At 36.7% G+C, this 25948-nt stretch overlaps 1 protein-coding gene across 3 annotated transcripts in view; it reads right to left on the reverse strand.

The window, feature by feature from the left end:
* The window catches only part of pde1cb (phosphodiesterase 1C, calmodulin-dependent b), a 179426-nt gene that overhangs the window by 25860 nt on the left and 127618 nt on the right, over window positions 1–25948 (reverse strand). For all 3 annotated transcript variants that reach the window (XM_030160949.1, XM_030160951.1, XM_030160950.1), the window contains 8 exons: window positions 22279–22392; window positions 20658–20840; window positions 15988–16054; window positions 14063–14179; window positions 13541–13681; window positions 9473–9573; window positions 5059–5187; window positions 4482–4583 (listed from right to left, as the gene is read on the reverse strand). In XM_030160949.1, the coding sequence (XP_030016809.1) occupies window positions 4482–4583; window positions 5059–5187; window positions 9473–9573; window positions 13541–13681; window positions 14063–14179; window positions 15988–16054; window positions 20658–20840; window positions 22279–22392 (954 nt within the window). The remainder of the gene's footprint in view (window positions 1–4481; window positions 4584–5058; window positions 5188–9472; window positions 9574–13540; window positions 13682–14062; window positions 14180–15987; window positions 16055–20657; window positions 20841–22278; window positions 22393–25948) is intronic.

The following is a 25948-nucleotide window of genomic DNA, read 5'->3' on the forward strand; positions in this document are numbered from 1 at the left end:
ATAGAGATTTGAAAAATTTGCTGTGCTTCAATGTGGAGATACACCAAAGTGGCCAAAATTGCTCTAAAGCACAAACAACAGTTGTTTTCAAAAAACTATATTATTTGCAAGAATGCAATTGTTGATCTTCTGCACTTGTTAAACACAACTTGACCAGACCAACTGCAGTACATTTCATGTGTCTATCATGTGTAGTTCGAAAGTGCCTGAACTTACCATCTTTTTCTGTACCATAATACCCATATGCTACAATATCTCAATAATTAATGAATATATAAGGCTGAAATTTTATAAGTTATTTACTGGGATTAATTACATAAATAAAGTTAAAAATCATGAGTCAGGAACATTTTGTGAAATCCAGTGATTTTGGATGAACTTCTATATTTCAAAAGCCTTATACTGTCTGTATTATTTTGGGAGTGTGTTGCAAGAATCAAAACAGAGTGTCTATCTTGTGTTTAAGTCTGAGGTAATTTACTAATTGCTGTTTTTAATTGTAATTTAGCATACCATCCCTTTTTCTTTGAGGAAGAGCTGCTCCTGTGTTTTTCATTACAAAACATTCTCATGCCGAAGCACCGCAGTCATTAAATATGTGCAGTCATTTACAATTTCCAACCCTATTTAACTGATATCTAACCACCTGGTTTTTATGTGCAGATGTCACTTCAGTCAGTGTTTCTACTGAAACTAACTATTTCATCTCCTGCCATCTGTGTCCCAACAATGATTCCCTCTCGTAGTCACTTAGATCTTTTCCTCTTGCCATCCGGGTCCAATCAGAAACAACTCATGTTTTTTTTATTCGAGGATGAGCCAAATCTAAATGTGGTCGTTGGTGCAGCACAACAAGGAATTTTTAGAGATATTTGTTTTATAAAAAATATCACTGAAACAGTAACATTTTGTTTTCAGGAAGAAAAAAAAAAAAACTGTCTAATAGCTGCTGTTCTTAATTAGTGAGGATGATGTATAATATCCACTAAAACTACTACTACTCAAGTCAAAACACACCAACACAACCTGAACACATTACCTCATGCAGATTTAAAAATATATAAATATTGAATCCTGTCATTGCTACACTTACATTATACTAATCAGTTTAATACGCTGGGATCCGGTGTGAAGATGCATCATCTCACCACCTCAGACATCATCAGTGGTGTCTGAGTATCACTTGATAACCATATCAAAATAACATGTTTAATGGACTGAGGCGTGAACGGGCAGACAAACAGCAGCGTGGAACACAAATACACACACACACACACACACACACACACACACACACACACAAGGTTAAACAGAGGTGAGAAAGAGTAGCTCCGATTTCGTTGCGTTCCATTTGTGGCAGATTGGGTCTTAAAGTGCACTCTAAGCAGGCCTGGAGCATGCTGGGTTGAATTACTTCACATTAGAGTCTATTCAGCAGTACAGCTTCCTGCAGACTGCAATCTCTCAATCATCGTCATGCTTGTGTGTGCGTGTGTGTGTGTGTGTGTATCCTGTACTATATCTTGATGACTGCCTGCGTAGTCAGCACTGTTATTATGAAGTATGTATCAGAAGCATAATATTGTTGATTCCAACATTCACAAGCAGCTCCCGATGTCCATTTTGCAGACATCTGATTGAGTGGTTTTTAATGACAGCATGTGCAGTGCATTATCACAGTTATAAGAAAAACCCCCAAGGTCAAAAAGTTTCATAGAGCTTTCTGTTGTCGGTGCTGCTGCGGCATCAGCAGCGATGACTCATCACGTCCAATGATAGTTTGCTTGATAGCTCATTTCTACTTCATTTGCAAACTCTAGTTCTTAGTCTCTGCTATCAGTCACAATAGAGGGTAGAGGGTTCACAGTGTGACTGAAGACAGTTCTGGCTCAGCGTCTTCACAGCGCTGACAAGTTCAATCGGTCTTGAGTTTCTCTTGCTAATTGGAAAACCAGCTGTTCATGATTTCATACAGTTTTGTGTCTATACATTTTCATCTTTTGTTGATTCACTGATGTATTTAATGTGCATTTTGGGAGAAAAATTGGTTATATTCATTAACTCACTTGATTTGTTCTTTTTTTTTTGGCTATTTTTCACTAAATGTGAATAGAGGACATAGAAACACCTCTTTTCAATAAATTCTGACACATTAACTCAAGTGATTGATCTGCTCGGTGCTCAGCTGTTTGCTGCTTCTTCACAGATTTACTGATAAAGTGTGAAAACATGTCTGGTCCAACAGGTCATGTGGAGATGTGAAGACACTGAATCCATAACAAAATATAAAAAAAAAATAAATAAAAAAAAAATGGAAAACACCATCTGATCACCTTGCCTCTTCTAATCATAACAGCCATTATTTATTCATTAGAGCCATGTGTATCAACATTACCTACAGCACCACCTGCTGAACTGACATGATAAAACATTGATTGTCTGTTCTAAACCACTTTAGGCAAACTCTTAATATGCATTTGTTATCAGTGTTGATGACCATTTTCACCATAGACTGTACATAACTAGTAGTATACCTAATGAACTGCCATTTTGAGTCCAGTAGTTGTTGGTTGTTGTCATGTTTGCTTTGGGGCCACAAGTGATCAAATTTGGACAAACACTAGATTACTGGTAAAGCAGTAAACTTCTATTAATTACAACTATAGTAGAGCTGTCTGTCATGAAAAACATAAAAGCAAAACTCTGAAAGTTTGACCAGACAGACGAGTGAACTTCAATGCCTGATTCTTCAGATGTTAAAACCTTCTATTCAGACTGAAATTTTATTCATTTTATTATTTGTGAGGTACGCATGGTACAGACCGCACCCATACGTATAAACCCCGTGCAAAATAATCGTAGTAATCATGAAACTACGATTATTTCTCTGACGATAATCGTAGCACCAAAATCTCTAATCCACAGGTGTCAAACATGCGGCCCGGGGGCCAAAACCGGCCCGCCAAAGGTTTTAATGCGGCCCGCGGGATGAATTTGTGAAATGCAAAAATTACACTGAAGATATTAACAAACAAGGATGTTAAAATCATTTTAGGTCAATTCAATCTAAAGTGGGTCACTACCGAATATTTTTGTCTTTGTTTAAGGGTAAGAAAAGTAAAATTACACAGAAATGTTTACATGTACAAACTAGCCTTTTACAAAAATGTGAATAACCTGAAATGTCTTAAGAGAAGTATGTGGAATTGTACCAACATTCTGCCTGTTACTAAAACTTTTGTGTATTTGTAAATCCACTGTGATCTGTACATTGTGATGCACATGTGTAAATAAATAAACTAAAGCGTAAAATTTTACAATTTCACTGATTTTTCTTACAAATTTTCAGGTTGTTCATATTTGTTCATTTTATGTTCAAGTACAGTTCATAGATTCAAACATTTCCATGATGTGATTTTACTTTTTTTTTCACTTAAAAACATAGAGAAAACTTTGGACTTGATGTTATTTAAAAGTTCTTACTCTATTATTTGTATTATTTTACTGGTTTGGCCCACTTCAGATCATATTAGGCTATAAGTGGCCCCTGAACTAAAATGAGTTTGACACCCCTGCTCTAATTCTTACATCCCTATTTGACACCCCTGTATTAGAGGATCCAAAAAAAGCAGTCCTGGAAAAAATTTTTTTAATGGAGATACCCCTAGTATTATTATTAGTGGCATTACAACATTAAGACACTTTCATTTTAGATGCATTAGCTTCATATTGGAGCTGAGATATGAAATAAAGCCAAAAGTGGATCCAGTGAATATCAAAAGGTGAACAAACCCTTTTTTTTTTCAATTATAGACTGTCTTTTTAATTTCTCCATCTCCACTAGTGTCCTGAATGATGAGACCAACCTGTTGCAACCTCTTGAGGAAAGGCACCCAACAGGACTGTGAGTAGAGACAATATTGAATTATTATGATTATCATGTTGAAAAAAGTGAGTCTGTTTATCAGAGGTAAATATTTTCTGCTTTGTCACTGTAGTAGGCTAGAGTTACAAACCTCCAGGTACAGTAATATTTCTGGTGGCGGCTGTTTTTCACCGCAGTGTGCAAATAAATCTCATCTGCCAAATGCGGTGTTGCTGCACCATAACTCTACTGCTGACTCACAGCACGGACACACAAACTAGTCTGTGTTTGTGCCTCAGAGGCCCTTTAGCAGAGACCATACTGTATATCTACTGTATAATGCATGAATGTTGGTCATATTAGGCAACAATCTACTCATACCATTTCTATTTTTTATGGTGAGTAAATAATACCTTGTTTCGCACAGTCCACACATTATAAAACAGAGCTGAATGTCACATTTCTCTGTGAGTACACGCTTCAGGGCAGGGTTAATTGGGTTGTAAACAGCGGGTGGCTAGTAAACAGCAGCTGATGGCAGGGTTAATGGAGATGTAAATTGCAGGGGTGAGGGCAAGGGAGTATAAACAGCAGTGAAAGGGAAAAAGTGACTGACCCCTCAGGTTGTTGCAAAAAGTTCTTCATGGCCTTGACTTGCTGGAAGTGACAGGACATGTCTGTGGCCAGAACCATCTCCACCACCAGAGCTCGCAGTTCTCTGATAGGAAAAAAAAAAAAAAAGGCAGTAAAGTAGAAGAAAATATTAGCCATGCACTGTATAATGAACTGTCAAACGGGCAGGTAATAAAAGCCGTCTTATTTCGGAAGTCGCTAAAGTAAATTAAATCAGCCGACAGTTTTTGAGAGCTATTTATAATATCTGCTTTGACATGTTCCAGCTTGTGCTATGAGAAATCGGATTGCAGCTGTCTCCTTTAATGTATCATCACACAGAACTCATCCATTTAGCAGTGAGTTGTTAGACCTGGAAGGTAATCCTCTGTCTCCGATTCTGACTCCACTGAACACAGAAAAAGAAAATTCTCGCTGAGGTTTCGAAGGTGATGGCTGCATTAGGTTCTTTGTGACTTTTCTGATCGTTCAATCTTCCTTTTCCCTGCCTCCTTCTCTGTTCGTGATTATATCTCTATGAATTTTCAATCCTTTCCTTTCATTAACTATCCCCCCCTGACCTCCAGTCATCCTTGGAGAGGTTATAGAGGATGTTCATCTCGTCGTCGTCCTGCAGTAGGCGGTAGGCGGCGCTGACATGGTGACTCTCCAACACTGAGCGATCATTGTACAAGATAGCTGTGTCTGACCTGAGCGGAGAAGAGAAAGCAAATCACATCTATAATCGATTTATATGAGAAAAAAATCACACAGAGAACAGTAAGGAATCTTTATATGATCATTGCTAATGTCAACCAGTTTTAAGTGGCAGGCATCACAAAAGGTTGATATCATTTTCTTTTCTCTTTAACCCATAAACTGAGCTCATTTTCTGGCAGTTCCTAAATGAATTTTTCTTTATTTTTAACCTTTCTTAAATGATTTATCACCATTTATTACAATATTATCTGCAGTATTTTGGATTTTTTTCAGTTAAAATCATGTATTTTCCTGTATTTAATTTACTGATCATGTAGATCACAGGTGTCAAACATGAGGCCCGGGGGCCAAATCCGGCCCGCCAAAGGGTCCAATCCGGCCCATGGGATGAATTTGTGAAATACAAAAATTACACTGAAGATATTAACAATCAAGGATGTTCAAATCATTTTAGGTCGATTCAATCTAAAGTGGGTCAGACCAGTAAAATACTATCAGAATAAACTATAAATAACTAGAAGCACTCGGAGAGCGCAGACCTCCGCCAAGGCTGATCAGTGGCCCCCCCCGTGGGCCCCCCCACCCCCGATCACCACCAAAATTTAATCATTTCTTCCTTATCCCATTCCCAACAAACCCTGAAAATTTCATCCAAATCTGTCCATAACTTTTTGAGTTATGTTGCACACTAACGGACAGACAAACAAACAAACAAACAAACAAACCCTGGCAAAAACATAACCTCCTTGGCGGAGGTAATGAAAACCACAAACTTTTTTCTTGGTTTTAGTGTTAAAAAAAGTTAATTTACACAAAAATGTGGACATTTACAGACTAGCATTTTACAAAAAATGTGAAAAACCTGAACAAATACAAACAACCTGAAGTGTCTAAATAGAAGTATGTGGAATTTTAACAATATTCTGCCGGTTACTAAATGTTTTATATATTTGTAGATCCACTGTGATCTGTAAGTTGTGACGCACATGTATAAATGATAAACTAAGGCGTAATATTGTTAAAATTGCACTTATTTTTCTTCAGAATTGTCAGGTTGCTCATATTTGTTCATGTTATGTTCAAGTACAGTTCATAGATGTAAACATTTTCATGACAGAGCTTGACTTTTTTTACCCAAAAACATAGAAAAAAACTTTGGAGTTGACATTATTTATCAGTTCTTATGCTATTATTTATTTTATTTTATTGGTCTGGCCCACTTTAGATCATATTAAGCTGCATGTGGCCCCTGAACTAAAATGAGTTTGACACCCCTGATGTAGATGTTCATAAAAGCTCAGATTAAAGTTGAGGGTTATTGCATCAAAAACAGAGAAAACTGAAGAAAAAGTGACTTTTTCAGTAAAATCTATCATTAACTGAACATAAACCAACTGACTACATCCACTGTCATTTCTCAAACTCCATGAGTTTTATTAACTTGTTGATGAAATATAGGGTGAAATCATAAAATACTTAGTACAGATGGAGAAAATTTGATAAGGACGTCTAACGAAGTTGGGTCAGTTGTTCTATCAATATCCAGATTACATTTAAATTTTGTGAACTTCCTGATTTTCAGTGGCTGTCACCTTCCAACTACTCTCTGTCTATGGAAAATCTCATTAATCTTGACCCATCGCGTAATAATCATACAGTAATAAAATAATTAACTCATATAAACCCAGAGCTACTTCACAAATAACAATATAAGTTCACAAATTATTTTTTTTCTCTTTATTTAACCTTTCTTAAGTGATTTATCACCATTCATTATAATATTGTAGCCTGTATTTTGCTTTTTTTTTTTTTTTAATGAAAATCATGTATTTTCCTGAATTTAATTTACTGATCATGTAGATGTTCATAAAAGCTCAGATTAAAGTTGAGGGTTATTGCATCAAAAACAGAGAAAACTGAAGAAAAAGTCCACTGTCATTTCTCAAACTCCATGGGTTTTACTGGTGAATCAATGTTGTAGAAGATGACGGGCTTCTGAACATCCAAATGGGTCATATCTGATGACTTTGAAAAGATGACTAACTGCATTTTACACCAATTATTTACATGGATTGATAGAATAAGTGGATCAACAGGTATTTCACTTTTTGTATCAGTAAATGAGATTGCTGAGGATGTTTGGGTCTTTATGAGTTAAAATCATAAAAAAAATTCAGACCAGTAAGTCCAGGGAGACTTTAATTATTATCCTTTTTTGATAAAATATGAAACAAATATCAAACATAAACAGTACATACACAGAAAGAATGATAAATCACTCTCCTTCCACCCAAACACAAGCGTGATTCTATGTTTTTTCACTGAAATTTAGAGTCGTCTCACGATCTTCTGCTTTAATGGATAAATGTATCTGTTTTCATCCAAGACCTGAATTTAAGAGGCAAATTTAAGCACAGAATCAATATGTAATAATAAGTAGATTTATATTTGTAAGTAGATTTTACTAGTGTGCTGTGGAAACCTGAAGCCAAAATCCGAAGCTAAAATCATCTAGTGTTTGTCAAAAGTGGAGTAAATAATATTATCTAAAGAGCTGCAGAATATCTTTATGACATCTTATAAAGCGATTGAAGAATAAAAACAGCATGTGAACCAATCATGAGATGAATCTCCATGAGTAACAGTACACAGAGGACAAGACCGATGAATAGTAATTAAAAGGTCGGGCAATAAAATGATAATTATTGTTATCATTACATTGTTTTACATGTAATTATAACGAATGAGAGAGAATTTTTTATTTTGTCTTTAGGGGGTATTTTGTTCTCTTTTGTTCTTATTTTATTCTAAGCAAAGTCAAATTGTCTTGTTGCATCCTTTAAAGTGTTTATGTCGTTTCATCTCATTGCGTTTTTTTTTTTTTTTTTATATATATATATGTATTTTGTTTTCGTCTTGTTTCATCATTTACAACTGTCTTTTTTCTTTTTTTTTTCAAAAAATCTGGCTCTAAACTTAAAGAAATAATGACTTGATTTATTGTCATAATCACCAAAACGGACTCAAATGAAAATGCAAATTGTGATCAAATTTTCAGACATATTTTCCAGCCAAAATTACTAATATCCATTTTAACCCTTTCATGCATAGTGGTCACTCCAGTGGACAGTTCTTCTCCAGCTGTTCTCTTGTATATTCATGGGTTTTGTTGTTTTAGTTCCATATCAGCCAACACAGTGGACACTAATGCATGTGTAACTTTGCTGTTCTTGATAAACCTGATCTGCAGTAACATGTTTGAGTGTAAATCAATTGTTATTAGACTGTAATTATCATTTTTTCTTTAACAAAATGGGTTTTTCATATATTATCTCCATGAAGTGAGTAAGAACTAGTATTAGAGTATGTTTAAATATGTGAAAACATCAGATTAGCAGCATTAAAAGTGTTGATATTTCATAGTTTTCACTGTATATCAGTAAATACATGTTTCTTTGCTTCAAAAATTAAATGCATCGTATCCATTTGGTGCACATTTTTGCAGCTCCATGAAAAATAGGTTCATAAAAAGCTGTCAATTGCATTTTTTTTCATGCCTAAAGAGGAATAAAAACAGGGGAGAAAAATCATGATTAAGGTTCTCATAATTCATGCATGAAAGGGTTAATAAGGTTATGAATTAAAACAATACATAGCACGGTGGATGACGCCATTAGCACTTTGCTAAATATGACTTTGTCTCAGCTAAACACTTGGTCACGCCTCTAACTTCAGAACTCATTTATTCCTGTTGCTATTATCCTTTTAAACAACTCCATGAAAGTTATTGATGTATTTATTGTGTATTGTTTCCTTGTATGTGTATATGTCTGTAATTAACTGCTACACTAAACATCCCTGGGGATAAATATTTCCTTGACCTTGAAAAAAAAGTAGTATTTGTTGCAGTTTCATTAAAAAAGACAGCGTTAGGATACATGAAGATACCTAAAAAGACACACAGCAATTTTATTCAATAAGCTTTTCTAATTATAACCGCAGATTTATTAATTTTATGACAGCTCTTTCAGCTCAGGCTTCTGTTACTTATGACTTGATGTAAGTCAGGGTTTGCTTTAAGCCTGTCCTCCGAGAACAAACCGACCCTGTTCAACAAGGACATGGAATCTGCAGTTCATTTGGACTCCCATCAGGCCTTGGTGTTATTACTGCACTGCAGGCAGCCTCAGTGTAAATGTGAAACCCCCCTGGTACAAATGAATTCATTGATTTGGTAAGTCACAGCCATGCATTTTTGATTTTATGATCCATTACCTTGTCTGGATGTGGAAGTTGTTTGTGGTCCCCGTGTGCTCGTAGTCGTGCACAGCTGCTGCAAAGATCATGGCAAAGATCTCCAATTCAGTCAACCAGTGCTGGGTGCAAAAGGAGGGAAGAAGAAGAGGAGGAGGAGGAGGAGAAGGAGAGATGGGGTATAAGATGAAGAAGGGGAGAATATAGACAAATGTAACGGTGCAAAGGAGAGGAGGCAATGAGATGGAAAAGACAGAGACATTGACAGAAGAAGGAAGAAAAATAATGAATATAAGAGGAAAGAACAGACAGAAATTCGAGAAGAGGAATGGGAAGCCAGTGAGTGGAAAAGGGAGAATGCATCACACCATAAAGATATGCGAGAGAAAAGTGATATAAAGGATGCAGCAGGTAGAATTTGGCGTAAGGAATGCATTACCGTCAGGGATGAAAGGAAACAAATGGAGAGGGGGAGGAAAGGTCAGGAAGAGAAAAAAAGGAAACTTCAGATAAGACAGGCTTACTTTCCCACCTCTTACTCCTCCTGTAAGTGTTACCAAATATAAAGCTGTTTAGTTTTATAACATTCGATTCTGGAAGAAGGTGTACAGGAAGTGCAGGTTCTATTTTAGCCTTTTTTCATACAATATATAAAAAGAAGACCGTGCAATAAAAAGTAGGAAAAGTGTGACAATTCATGTTCCATCACACAGAAAATGTACTGAGGAAGACATAAAGATAAGCATAAAGCAGTGAGTGGTTAATGTATGTTCATTCTACCGACCTGCTGAAAAACTGCTGTCATTCAACTAAAACCACTTTACTTTGCACATGTTAAATATTAAGGTTTACAAAGCAGGCTCCTTCTGTTATCTACTGAAGCTCAACATGTTATCTGAGATTACAATAAGCTTAGTGTGGATAACATCAGCATTTTTATGGCAAAACCAAAACCTCTCCTAGTCTGTCCACTCTGGTAATTTTGATTTTGAGCCTAATTCAGTGATGTTAGACAAGGCAAGGCAAGTTTATTTGTATAGCACATTTCAGCAACAAGGCAATTCAAGGTGCTTCACACAGGACATTGAAATAAAAGAAACAAAAAGAAACACATTTAAAACATTATAAAAGAAACATGTAAAAAGTGATTAAAAACAGCAAGTAAGAAAACAACACATAAAATAAAAAAAATAATAAAAAAAAATAGAATAAAATAAAATAAAAAATAAAAACACACACATATTAAAGTAAGAGTTGCAGTGCAGAGTTTCAAAGAGAATATAAAATTTAAAAAGTCAAAAGCCTTTTAGTCAAAGGCAGCAGTGAACAGGTGTCTAACCTTGACTTAAAAGAACTCAGACTCTCAGCAGACCTGGTATTTTCTGGTAGTTTGTTCCAGATATATGGAGCATAGAAACTGAACGCTGATTCTCCATGTTTAGTTCTGACTTTGGGAACACAGAGCAGACCTGCACCAGATGACCTGAGTGGTCTGGATGGTTCATACTGGACTAGAAGGTCTCTGATGTATTTTGGGCCTAAACCATTCAGTGCTTTATATGCTAGTATGAGAATTTTGAAGTCTATTCTCTGAGAGACAGGGAGCCAGTGTAGATACCTCAGAACTGGACTGTTAGTTAAAAGGTGGTTAGCAAGTGTAACAGGGTCAATAATTTCGCAGCAATGTGGGTATGTAGATGATGTTGTGTATTGTTTTTTATAATTACACAAAATCTGTTCATTTTATTTTCATTTGTTTTGGTTAATACCTGACATTATGGGCCTCCGAGTCAGTACGTGGAACTTTTAATTTGAGTCTGTTCTCCAACCAGTCATTTACAGTGTGACTCTGCCCGCTATAGCTAGAGTTTTCGCACCTTTACCTCTTCCCTTTTGTTCTGGATCTCTATGGGAGATGTAAGCAGCCGTGCAGTTGGAGAAAATGTTTGGTTTAGCCTCTGCTAATTTAATGTTTAAATGAACTGGCTAGTTCAAACTGTATGAGGTGCTTATGATGTGCTGAAACACATTTCTGTATCATTTGGTCTGTGTTGGAGCTTGTTTTACGAGGGTCGCTGACCAGAGGTTTTAGTGTCTTATGCCACTTTTGTCAGGTATACTGTATTTTGTTTAAATAATTTAATGTATTAGCCCTTTTGTTCCTGATCTCTATGGGAGAGGAGCTTGTTTTACAGGACCGGAGGTTTTTGTGTCTTTATGTCACTTTTGTCAGGAGCTGAAAAATAATAAATGGAGACTGCCTCCAAAGTCATACGTGCAGGTCTCGTCCTTAAAACAGGGAGTCCGACACCACCAGTTACACAAGTATAGTTTAACACATAAAACTAAATCGTGGTGTTTCATAGTGATGTTACTGAAAATAGTAAACTTTTGATCAGAATTTTGAACACATTTACTCTATAATGGAATGAATAGCTAAATCCCCAATTATAATGAAATAAACCTTGTCAAAATGGATCTAAATGGATCAGGGCAGCTACCACCCATTAAAAGTACCCTATGGATGATCATTTTATGTGAAGGTGAAATATGTAATATTTTGCAATCCACCTGCTCTGAAGACAAGGGGAAGCATCAACAAAAAAAACAAAACAAAACAAAAAACAAATATGTAACAAATATATTAAATATTTTCTGATAGTAAACAAGCAACAGAAGACACAAATTAATCTGCCTGTGCCTTCGGACAACCGTAAGTGGTTATGAAGAAAAGCCGCTGAATCACTCGCTTCCTCTCGTCTGTGGATGAGAGGTCTGTTAATTAATCCCTGAGTGTTGTCTTGCAGTCAGACTGTTGGCGTGCACTCCAGTTGTCTGGAGGTGCACTCTAAGTCCAAAGGTGCATGCCCAGAAGAATCCCAAACCCAGCTAAACAAGAGGATAATAAGAAAATACAGGTAAAGGGCAGTGTATCTGCAGGTACATGCACGTCCACACTCTCCTGGACGGACATAAGTGTTACATATTCCACCTTTATGTGATCACAAATATTATTTTTGGACTTGAACAGACAAAGGATTAGTAAATATTTAATATTTAATGTTCAGTATATACCTCTGTGCACTGATATGGGCTCTAATCTTTAAGTATTTTCATCATGCAACTCTGAGTGGGAATTTTCCTTTGAGATGTGCAGGCATTTGAGTGCACTCAGGTACCCAGATGGGGCTTAAGCTCAGTCGATATGAGCGACTAATCAACAGTGGGGGGTGGGAGTCATTAAGAACGGGGGGAGCGAGATGGCCTCAGTATATTTCCTCATGGGCCTGCTTTATGAATGACCTGTTGATTGTTGATTTAATGGAGTCTGGAGGGCCTAAGAAATGATAGATGCAGTTCCCCTGCTCTCCTAGGAGCCTGTGGTTCTAGCACTAATGTGGTTTACTCCGCAAGGCACTGCCCAAAGAAACGCACCATGTCGACAGCTGTCGCAGCCACCTTATTAAGGTGATTAAATAAAAACAGTGGAAGCGGGGGCGGCTGGTTGGTTAGGGACACTGAACTCAGCTGTAGCGAGGCCAGGACTTTTCTTTCTTCTGCTTTTTTTTTTTTTTTTTCATTTTCTTTTTTGGAATGAATGCAGCATCAAAAATGCCCTAAAGTCACTCTAGTGGGAAGCAGTGAAATATAGGTCATAAAAAGCAACATGAAATATTGACAACAGAAAAGAAGCAACAGTTTGGGAAAAAATATGAACAGCATAAAGGCACAGACTGTGAAAATGTGTCACATTAGACTGGTTAATTGGGACTTAAGAGTGGTTTCATTGCATCTCTGTGCCTTTTCTTCGAAGAAAGAACAGCTCTTGGATTCTCCATTGTAAAAAAGCAGCTATATTTAGAAGCTACATGTTTGACAAAGCTGCAATTAGTCTGCTGACAGAGATGTTCTGAGTAGCATGTTGACAATATGCTCTTCATTTCACAGATGAGCTTTCCAACTGAACACTCCAGTAATGCTTGTACACTGAAGTGCTCTCTGTTGGCTTTCATCAGGTAGGTGTGAAGTAAAAAAGGGAAAAAAATCTCCGAAAGCATCTGTCGTCTAATTTGCACATATCCGACTCACCACCATGCCTGTCTTGAGCAGCAAGTAGTGTACGGTCTGCGTGACATCGGCAGCGTGCATCAGGTTGTGGTAGGGGTTTTTATGTTTGCTGTATCCCACTTCTAGTGCTTCCACGAATGACACCACTGCAGAGATTGGGATCTGATGGAAGACAAGAAACACCGCAGAAACATCTACATTATGTAAGACATTTCTACAACCTATTTGCAAATGATGAGCCCCGTAAAAATATGCTGTCGTAAAATATGGACCGTGAATCATTCAAGCTCCTACACACAGCGATTACATATTCATTCCTGCTTCATTGCCCATGTCATTTACTGTGAATGCTGTCACTTCAACTAGAGTGTCCTTAGCCATTAGGAAAGGAGCTCTAGCACAATCAGATGATATGAAGTATGTAAGACTCACCTCATAAAATGGTCCTTCTTGAAATACAACATAAGCTCAACGTAAAGGGGCTCTTCTTTAAACAACACATGCATACAGGTACAACATCGACCCGGTGTTCTTGTAACTTACCTTGAAGCGACTGATGAGGTCATATCTTGTGAGTAACTCATAGAATATGAATTTAAGGGCATGATCGCCGCTGGCTTCGTTTAGAGCGAACACGTCGAATGACCACTTGTCAACATTCTGTGTGGAGAGAAATAATTCACATCATGACATCTGTCTAAAACAACAAGAAAACCTTAAATATAGACTCACCATGTGTAACACTATCTAAGACGAATAACACCTAAAGGAACCCTGAAGCCCTATGCTCACAGGACTAGGAACTGAGCTTGAATTACATCCTGCTCTAAACTGACTTTTTGTATCTGTCAGAATCATTCTCTTGCACACTGATACTTTATTATTATTATTAGCCCACCCCCTGAAGGGGAGGCAAGGAGTATTGTTGTTGTTTTTGGTTCGGTTTGTTTGTTTCTTTTTTAACACTCTAGCAGCAAATCTATTGGTTGAATTCATACCAAATTGGGTTTACAGATTGCCAGTGACCCAGAATAGATCTCATTACATTTTGAGAACAGTACGTTAAAGTAAACATTTTTTATAAATTTTTTAAATCTTTTTTTTCCCCTATTTACTTATAATGGGCGAAATTTCAAATGTCTGTAGCAGCAAAACTATTTGTTAAATTCCTACCAAATTGGGTTTATAGATTGCCAGTGACCCAGAATATAAGCAATTGAATTTTGGTAAATGTAGGTCAAAGTTCAAAATTTTAATGAATTTTTAAAAGCTTTTTTCTTCTCCCATTTACTTATAATGGGCAAAATTTCACGTGTCTATAAAAACATCGATTTTCTTTCAATTTACTTCAGACTTGGCACATATATAGAGACAATTGATATGCTGACATCAGCACATGCATAGACATGATGATATCAGCTGGATTGATGCCAAAATAAGCTACAATACATGCAAGGAGCGGAGTTTGTTGTGCCTGGCACCACTTCTTCTTCTTCTTCTTCTTCTTCTTCTTCTTCTTCTTAGTTGTACTAGTAGTAATGGTAGTAGTAGTAATAGTACTAGTAGTATTTATGTAATTTTTAGTCACTCAGTCACTTGTTTTCTCTCTATCTTTCTATTGTATTTGATGCCTATTGTCTTGTGCTATTGTACATCTGAATGTCCCCCTTTTGGGATCCATAAAGTATATCTTATCTTATCTTATCTTATCTTATCTTATCTTATCTTATCTTATCCATATCATCATCTTTTGGGATTTTGCTCCTCTGAAGATTTTAAGTTCACCTTTTCAGTGAATATCCATGCTATATCATGTTATGAGTGTATTGAATTTCCACCCAAAACCCTTTTCATCATTTTCCTCTACCAGGAAAGAGACTGAACGAACACGCAGTTGAAACTAAACTCATGCAAATCCCACCAAATTACAGAAACATCAGAAATGCCTAATATTATCACAGAACCTCTGTGTTTGTTGAAGTAAGCAGTGTAATTTTTAGAAATTACAAACATGTCACATTGCACACGATTAAGCTCTTAGATGACCTCTGCAATTATTAGTAATTACCAGAGGTCAGCGGGTAATACTGCACTAGTCCTGTGTAAATATGGCATCATTCTAGAGGCTAATAGAGCTTTAATAGGTAAAACAGCAGAGTGCATAATATCCAGGTTGAGGAACATGATTGCTTACCTTAATTCACTTGCACAACATCAACTCATGTTACAAAAGTTAAGTCTCTGGTACATATCACGATATGTTATTACTTGTTTCAACTTTGGAATTTTTCTGGTAGCAGTGTGATTATATTTAAGAATGGGTGGCTCCTTTCTACTAGGGCTGTTCTCTCAGTGTTATGCTTGTAGTGTGTGTGTGTGTGTGTGTGTGTGTGTGTGTGTGTGTGTAAAACTCTTTTTTTTTCCCTATCTGTGTGGGTCTGTTGGGATGCGTGTGCACATGTTAATACCTTAAGCACAGATATAACAGAAGAGGGGTAGCTGAGTCCCACCATATTGGAGGTGCGTCGGTACATCCTGTTTGGAGAAGATAAACAACATCAAATGAAGCGTACTGCTGAGTGTAAACACCAGAGGTTACTTCGCTAGCTCGAAACCACAAACTGGAAGAGACCTCACCAAAATTCACTATAAACCATTGAATCGACATGGAACCGAATGCATCTGTGAGCGTGTAGCCTTATTTTCAGATATTAAATGGTTATAGAGTGTGATATAGAGGCTGGATTAGGATTACAATTCTGATAAATAGCATAAATATAGATGTTGATATCTCAAATCAGCATGAACAGGACATCTTACAGCTGTAGACATGTTGTATCCCAATATTACTGCCCATATAGTTTATAATCATCAATATTTTGTTTAAGTTTAATGGGAGATTTTCTTTTCCTAAGTGAAAATGATTATTTACAGTCAGAGCATGAAAAATATTTCAGAAATGTAGAGGTAGAACATTTAAAATCATAGTCATGGATAAAAAAAAACATAATCAGTGTTGAGAGAAATGAAGTAAAAACCACCTTTGAGACATTTTGGAAGCAATTTTTTTTTTTTTAGAAGTTATTTGCTTCAGAGATTAAATGTGCAAAATGTTATGTATTTTAATAATATTAATTTTAAAAACAATGACAAAAGTGCTGGTTTGCTAATGTCTTCCAGGTATATGATAAAGTGTTATTACACATGTATTGGTTTATGTAAATTTATGTAATAGATTTATAAGCCTCCCACTAGATAGAACCTGTAAAGTGAATGTATTGTAATGTGCAGATAATGTTTTGAAGTAGATCTGGTAGCTCTGAGACAAATATTCCTTTTGAGTAAAACCCATTCTCTTGTTATTGTCAAATTTCACATTTTGACCCAAGACTGTATCTGGAAAACTACAGCTAACTAGCATTTTTGACTTGATTTTTTTATTTTTATTTTTTGACAATATATTTAATAAAATCTTCTTTTATATATACACACATACACTTGTAAATATAAACACATGTAGACCTGTACCTCACAAACAAAGGCACCTGCAACATTACAAGTATTACATGTAAACACACACATACACAAAAAATAAATAAATAAAAATTACAAATAAACAATACACATACACATCACAAACTTCTCAGTCATAAACATTTGTACATAATTTAATGCCCTGTTACAATTACGGGTATTTGAACTCATTAACCCTGTTGTAAGGTTTACACAACTGAATATTTATTCCTCCTCATTGTCATTTGCTAAATCAACAATTTTAACAAATATCTTAAAAGGTTTCCATATTTTTTCAAACATATCCTGCCTTCCTTTTCGTATGTACGTCAGTCTCTCCAAAGGAAAAGTTATCAACATTTGCTTCACCCAGTACATAATTTCCAAAACATTCCAATGGATCTTTTGGCATGTAAAAGACACGTATCTATTAATATTTGTTTACTTTTGTTGTATTTATGACCTTTTGGGTAAAGTCCTAAAACATTGACTTGATTTTTTATTTTTCTTTATCAGTGACTCACAGGTGGTAAAATTTCACTACTTTTATTCTGGAAGCATTTTACATGTAACCAATGTAACAATAAAAAAACAAACTAACCAATCCAATCGAATGGCATTTATTCCAATATAAAACTATTTAATGATATTTGTCATTATTGTTTTGAATACCAGACCCCTGATGGAAAAGAAACACCTGAATTCAATGCGTTCCAATACTTTTGTCCATATAGTGTATGATTTAGGTAATTATGCTATGAGGCTACTGATATGCAAATGCACACGGTTTAATTCCTCCAAGAGATTAGTAAAGTCAATTGATTCAGATGCAAAGTTAGTGCATTCTCATCTACAGCTCATGTCAATAAACTGCCGCAAACACTGGTGTCATTTTCAAAGTAGACGTCAGCACTAACAAGAACTCATTGTTGCAACTAAATATCAAGCTGGCTGATTTGTTTGTGCAGGTAAATGTATTTGAGATTTAAAAGGTCACACTTCATCTCTGTATTGCACCACACTCTTCCACCTTTTCATTCTCATTTTCTCCTCTTTGATTTCCAATCTTTTTTCATTGTAAATGTCTGAAAACAGCCTGCCCTCTGTAAAAACAGATTAAGAAAGATTATAGCTTACATGTTTGAGGCTTACTGATTCAAATGCATGTTTCATGTTAGTGTGTGATAAAGCACAGCCTTGGACGGGGAGTTGTGTCTAACTCTCTGAATGATTGTGCTTAGCCAGGCTTTCCAAGGCCGTGATGATGTATGGTCAGACAGTGCAGAGGATGCTCGCATATTTCCAACTGGGGCCTAAGATTTAACTTTTAAATAAAACATCTGCTTTCAAAGTAGGGGTGTAAGAAAATATCGGTTCTGCAATATATCGCGATATTTCATTTCACAATACTGTATTGATATTAAAAAGTACAGTATTGATATTTTTAGGTAATTATTCAAATGCAGATATTGTGGAGGTTCATTTATTTTTTTTTTGTTTTTGTTTTTTGTTTATATTTCATTTATTATTATTCAACACTCTTTTATTAAATAATGGTAGTTCCTTTGTTGGGATTGCACAAAAATAATGCTATGATGTTAGTTATGAACTAATAGAATATGAACATTTGAACAGGATCTTAAACTGTAATGTCTGTAAAACATAATTTAAGTTTTAACAAGGAAAATTTTGTGATATAGCATTTGATCCTGTTGTGATCAAATAAAAATGTGTTTTGTATTTGTGCATATTTCTGGTGTAATTCAATTCTTCCAGGAAATAATCTTTAAAAAAAGAAACAAAACCAATAAAAAAAATTGCCTTTTTAACAGTATCATGATACACTATATTGCCAAAAGTATTGGCTCACCCATCCAAATAATCAGAATCAGGTGTTCCAATCACTGCCATGGCCACAGGTGTATAACATCCAGCACCTAGGCATGCAGACTGCTTTTGCAAACATTTGTGAAAGAATGGGTCGCTCTCAGGAGCTCAGTGAATTCCAGCGTGGAACTGTGATAGGACGCCACCTGTGCAACAAATCCAGTCATGACATTTCCTGGCTCCTAAATATTCCACAGTCCACTGTCAGCTGTATTATAAGAAAGTGGAAGTGTTTGGGAACGACAGTAACTCAGCCACAAAGTGGTAGGCCACGTAAACTGACGGAGCGGGGTCAGCGGATGCTGAGGCGCATAGTGCAAAGAGGTCGCCAACTTTCTGCAGAGTCAATCGCTACAGACCTCCAAACTTCATGTGGTCTTCAGATTAGCTCCAGAACAGTGCACAGAGAGCTTCATGGAATGGGTTTCCATGGCCGAGCAGCTGCATCCAAGCCAAACATCACCAAGTGCAATGCAAAGCGCCGGATGCAGTGGTGTAAAGCACGCCCCCACTGGACTCTAGAGCAGTGGAGGCGCCTTCTCTGGAGTGACCAATCACGCTTCTCCATCTGGCAATCTGATGGACGGGTCTGGGTTTGGCGGTCGCCAGGAGAATGATACTTGTCGGACCGCATTGTGCCAAGTGTAAAGTTTGGTGGAGGGGGGATTATGGTGTGGGGTTGTTTTTCAGGAGCTGGGCTTGGCCCCTTAGTTCCAGTGAAAGGAACTGGGAATGCTTCAGCATACCAAGACATTTTGGACAATTCCATGCTCCCAACTTTGTGGGAACAGTTTGGAGCTGGCCCCTTCCTCTTCCAACATGACTGTGCACCAGTGCACAAAGCAAGGACCATAAAGACATGGATGACAGAGTCTGGTGTGGATGAACTGGACTGGCCTGCACAGAGTCCTGACCTCAACCCCATAGAACACCTTTGGGATGAATTAGAGCGGAGACTGAGAGCCAGGCCTTCTGTCCAACATCAGTGTGTGACCTCACAAATGCGCTTCTGGCAGAATGGTCCAAAATTCCCATGAACACACTCTTAAACCTTGTGGACAGCCTTCCCAGAAGAGCTGAAGCTGTTATAGCTACAAAGGGTGGACCCACATCATATTGAACCCCATAGACTAGGAATGGGATGGCACTGAAATTCATATGCGAGTCAAGGCAGGTGAGTGAATACTTTTGGCAATATAGTGTATATCATGATATATTGTATCGTGATCCTAGTATTGTGATTTGTATCGTATCACCAGATTCTTGCCGATACACACCCTTATTTCAAAGTTAGACGTACTACTTTTCCCAAAATCAAAGATCTGTCTTCATTTCCTGTTCAGACAAATCTTTAAATGCACCAATCGAACATTCAATAAAAAAAGCTTTAGTAAACACAAGTCTTTTTTAATATATTTATGAAACTGAATTCTGCTTTAAATGAGGGAAACAGTTTAAAACACTATGCATTAGTAATGTAAAGTGTACGTGCAGAAAAAGCCCTGAAACGTGCGTGTAGTACGGTTGTCCATTTGTTATGCAGTCTAAACTAAAGATGTTGATGGAGGTGCTTTAGATGGCTCCAGGCTGCGGTGTTTAGGTTGACTGATGATACAGTAGATTGGAAACCGTAGGGGAGGGGAAGTTGAAGGTGATGATCTGTTTAAATTATTTAAGATGTGACTGATGGCTTGTGCGTCTCGGTGGCATACAGAGACAGTACTGGAACACTTCATACCTCTCTACAAAGATGCCAGCCTGAACGGCGTGGACGATGCTGCGGAATCGGGGCTTCTCCTCGTTCCGTCGCAGCATCAGGCCCATCTGTCGAGTGAAGGTGGAGGCCAACCAATCCCGCACCTCCGACGGTACCGACTCCGACTGGATGTCACTGAGCTCATCCTCTGTGTCAACCAAACGCCTGAGAGCAGAGAGGATGAAGGGGAAAGGCAGAGAAGAACCAGAGAAAGAAAAAACACAGAAAGACATTTACAGATAGAAGCCATGTTAAAAAGTTTACAGTTTATAAAATCTCAGCTCTAAAAGGGGATGAAAGTGAAATCCATGAGCTGTCCATCAAATAATAACACGTCTTATGTAACAATAAAACATGATGCGGTCTTTAAATCCAATTGTGTGATATAATTCTCCACAGCTACCCTGTTGTGTTGACATGAACAAGAGATCAAGAGCAAAGCCTGTTGGCCTCCACCCTCTGAACTAAAACATGTTCTTATGGCCAAGAGAAAGCATTCACATCACTGTGATAATCATGCTGCAACATGAATTCTGCACTGGAATGTTCATCATCCTCAGTCCTGGAGTGGTCATGCCTTTGCTGGCCCTAATCTGACGGAATCTAGATGATGGAAAGCTTACATAATTCCATAAGCTCAGGCGTATCTGGGATTTTGGACTTGCATTAAACTATTGGCAGACATTTGTTTACCTTAGGCATATATAACAGCTTTATAAGCTCTACGCGAACATCACATTTGTTTGTGATCTGCTTCAACTAATGCAGGGTTATTATAGCTGACAAAAACCAAAACTAGAATGAACAAAATCATCAGTTTTGAAGAACAAGTAAAATAAAAACTAAAATGAATAATATGACCAAATAACCCTGCAATTTCCTTGATTGGGATCTATCTATCTATCTATCTATCTATCTATCTATCTATCTATCTATCTATCTATCTATCTATCTATCTATCTATCTATCTATCTGTCTGTCTGTCTGTCTGTCTGTCTGTCTGTCTGTCTGTCTGTCTGTCTGTCTGTCTGTCCGCATTTCAGTTCTATTCTGAAATGGAAATGGAATTTTGTTTTAAGGTGTATGAGAATCACCTCAAAACCTTTAATAAACAATGGTTTTGAAACTCATGCTTGGCATCATGCACTCTTTATCGTAGAATGCACTCGTAGTCCTTTTCAGCCTCAATAAATCAAGGCTTCTCATAACCATAAATAACTAAATAATATTGGAACTAAAACAAGCTGATTCCTAAAAAAACAAAAAAATTAACTATGCATTTGCACTTGCAAAGCTAATTATAACTAACCTGAAATAGAAAAAAAAAAAAAAGATAAATAGGATAAAAAAAGATTAAATAAAAATAAAAACTAAGGAGCATTTCAAAACTATAATGACTATCAAAATGGATAAGGATTTGAAATTCTGTAACCAAATACACAGAAAAATGATCAAAATGAAGCCTAAAGTGTCATTTCCCATACAGTGTTAGGCCTAATAATAGTCATTAATCTTTAGTGTGTGTTTACTCAGTTGTCGCTATTGTTCTATAAATGAACCACATCAGTACTTGTTCTGCTGGAGAAAGCTATTGTCTCCTTACCTCGTCTCCTCAATGTAAACAGATTCCAGCACAGATGCGGCATACTCGAGGTTCTTCTTAAGGTCAGCGAGCGAAGCCTCTCCTCTCTCCAGTTGCTTCACCAGACATCTTAATCTAAAACAGAGATTCAGCAGCCATTCAACAAATGGAATTACTTCCCTCCCATCTTGACATGATGAATTAATTGCAACTCATATTGGATTATTCAGGTTCCTGCTGTGCTGGACATGATGTTTGATTTATTTATTTATTTTTTTTTTCTTTTCTGAAAATAGACCAGTCCTCCTTTTGTAAATCACAGTGCTGGTCACCTGATAAGACATAAAATACAAGCTGATGTTTTAGTTGAGTTTGATTATGGTTTTGGTTATGAATACCTCTTCGACCACACTTTGTGATATTTTCTAAACATAAAAGCAAAAGCTTAACAGTAAATGGATATAAGTGACCTTAAAGTCACCATCCTCTTTTCTGTAAACAAACTAAATTCAGTTTAGATAAAAGAGCTGGGTTAAAAAAGTTCTGTTTGAATGGGACACATTTATCCTCAGCTTTCGCAGCCGCCACTTCACTTGAACAATGACTCCTTTTTCCTTCTGTTCTACGTTTGATGGAAGGCTCCCTCTACTTCTTTAAAAAATTATATGTCTTTGACTGGCACTGCTATCCAGCGGGCCTTTCTCATAAGAGACATTGTGACTTGTCAAACACAGGGATAATTAATAACATTAATGACTGTATTCCATCTACATGTGTCAGCTTCAGGGCTGTGATGCTGTGCACACGGACTCACCACTGGGGCTTTTAATTGGGAGGAAGGCATCGGTAATGTTATTAGTTCCACCTGTGCTTTTCCTCTTATGACAAGTCAAAATATCTGCAGTGTGAAAGCTTTATTCATTTAAAAATTGCAGTTCTTTGATGCCTTCACACTCCGCTGGGACTTTACTGCTCCTCTGACACTAATTAAACTTTAATATTACATTTCTAGGCTTTAATACATGGCTTTTGATACTATTGACAACAGTCAGCGATAGACTCAATATATGATATATAACCCAATATTCAACCGAACGTGGAATTAAATGTTTGACACCACAGAGTGAACCAGCTGGAATGAAAAGTATAACGTCATTTCACATAGCTAGTAATTGTTTTCGAACCCAAAAAACAGCACTAATGAAAAAAAAACATCTTTACTTCGATTTCACTGCAGCCTCTTGCAATGTGCCACCTGCTGTTGCGTTGGAGGTCACACACTCCCTTTCACGGCAAATGCCCACAGAGGCCACGCTTGTTGCTGAATTATTAAGCAGGGTGGGGAGTAGCAGGTTTCAGATGCTCTCATTGATTACATTCCCCAGCTGCAATTGCAGCTTTACTGAGTACAGGCTGCTTGTGAACTTTAGCATTAAAAACTCCCATTCTGAGTATTTGTATGTTTCTCCTCAATGTCTAAAATTCAGCGTGGAATGCACTTCGAGTACGATGCTGAGTATCATTAAAGCCTCATAGACCTTTTCCCACAGCAGATATTTTTTACATATGACGGCAGAAAACACACAGGTTTACTTGGTGGTGTACTTTCATCTAAACTGTTGCACCGTTACATTCATTGTCCTATGTTTGATGTTAGTTTTTTGCACTTTGGAGTTGCAGTTTAACTTTACTTTTAGGCTAAAATTTCCTTAAGGGGTCAAATGAGTGGCCATTTTTGTCAAAAAAAAAAAAGTTGTAAGAAATGCATAGAACTGTGTTGAAATAATGCTAATACATTTGTGCACAGACTACTGATATGATTTGACAGTGGAAGCTCTATTTTCAGAAATATTGGATTTGGAATAGCACGTGTATGTGAAAACTTTTGCTGGTGGACGGATGTGACATTACTCATGATGCTCTGGTCAGTACCAGTACTTTATTAGGAATAAACTTATAGACTTACTATTGCTAATTCTCCTCTTCTTCATAAATGTTAGTATTGTGGATCTAAAACAATAACAGCTGACACAAAAACACAAAATCTGTCAGTGGTCGGATGTGACATGGTTGTTGTGGATCCCATCATACTGATGCTCTGCAGCCATGTCACCATTTACACTAATGATCCCTGTGCAAAAACTAGGATCACAATTATTTATTGTATAGTTTATCATCATACTAAAGAGGAAATAATATAGAATTGTTATTTCTGTATAAAAATGCTTATTATTAGAAAACTGTTAATTTAAAAAGTGACATGTGACATTCTTCATGTATGTATTGGCGTAACATAAGCAGGATGGATCAGCACCATACTCCATATTGAACCTGTACAAATAAAACACGTGATATGTAGGATAGAATCTTGTAAGAAAAATTGGGGAATCTAAAAGAATAGAATATTTGTTTTTCAGGTAAATTCAGTTCAAATATAACTTGGCCATTTGTGACATGAAAATATAGCATTAATTGTGATGAAATTGGACATTTTTGAGCTGAAAACATAGTTCATATGAGCATCAACATGTTGAACAGAACTGAAATCCTGTACATTTGCAGAACTTGCATTTACCAACACAAAGTTCCTTTGGGGATTCACTGAGATTGATTTCTTATGCACAAAGACAGAAATAAGACCTCGAAGCAAATTTTAGCCGTTTTGTATTGTTATGTCTGTCTGAAAAATGCTCGAACTTCTATCTCATTGTGTTTTTATACAATGACAATTAAGCATTGAATTGAAATGAATTGAATTAAAAATCACTGCATCCTATATAGGTGGGTCTGTTTCAGGGTTTGGTATTGTGCATGCTGGTTCACTGGAACAGCCTTTTGGGGGAAACTAAATGAGACAGAATAATGATTTATGTTACCAGTAAACACATATACTTTTGCAGCTGCGACAACTAAAAATGTCTGCAGTGAATTAATGTTCCGTCATTGCATCATCTTTTATTATTAGTGAATATCCTAAATAAAGATGAATAGCATGCAAGGCTGCAGTGATAACAACCAAGACACTTTTTTTCCTACTTTATTATCATGTCTTAAATACTGGAAACTCCACTGCTGCAAAGTTATAATTTCCATAAACATGCCCGAAAATCTGTTGAAGCGTTTAAAAGGACACATGTGTATATTATAGATGCATATGATCCTTTAAGTATGACAACATCTGCCTCATAAGCCCCAGATCTCTGTTCAGCTCCAGCTATTTTAAGAATCATAAGGAAATGAATGGATGAAGGGTAAACTGCAACTCTAGAGTCACTGCACATGTATTTGGTTGGCAATAATGATGGTTATTAAGAACAGCTGTGTGCCAGAGAGCTTCTCCGCTAATGCACAAGAAAAGAACAATATCATAACACCTTCAACAAAGTCCTTTTTTAGAGCGTTCTTCACCATATAACTCCACCATATAAATCTATTGAATGCATCATTGTACTTTACCTTGTACAAAGAGCTTCTGCAAGGTTTTTGACAGTTTGATAGCTTTTGTTTGCTTCACTATAAACTAAACTAAAAACCAAATCGCATTTGTTTGTTCAAGGAATAGATCATTTACAGCATGTAGAGAACTTTATAGTGAGAAATACTACTTTACACATCCAGAGAAAGAAGAAGAATTTACAGAAAGAATGATTTTCATCCTACAATCTGCTTGGTCATTGTAGGGTGCAAGGTT

The sequence above is a fragment of the Sphaeramia orbicularis genome, chromosome 17 (genome assembly GCF_902148855.1).
Source record: "Sphaeramia orbicularis chromosome 17, fSphaOr1.1, whole genome shotgun sequence".
Classification (NCBI taxonomy): Eukaryota; Metazoa; Chordata; class Actinopteri; order Kurtiformes; family Apogonidae; genus Sphaeramia; species Sphaeramia orbicularis.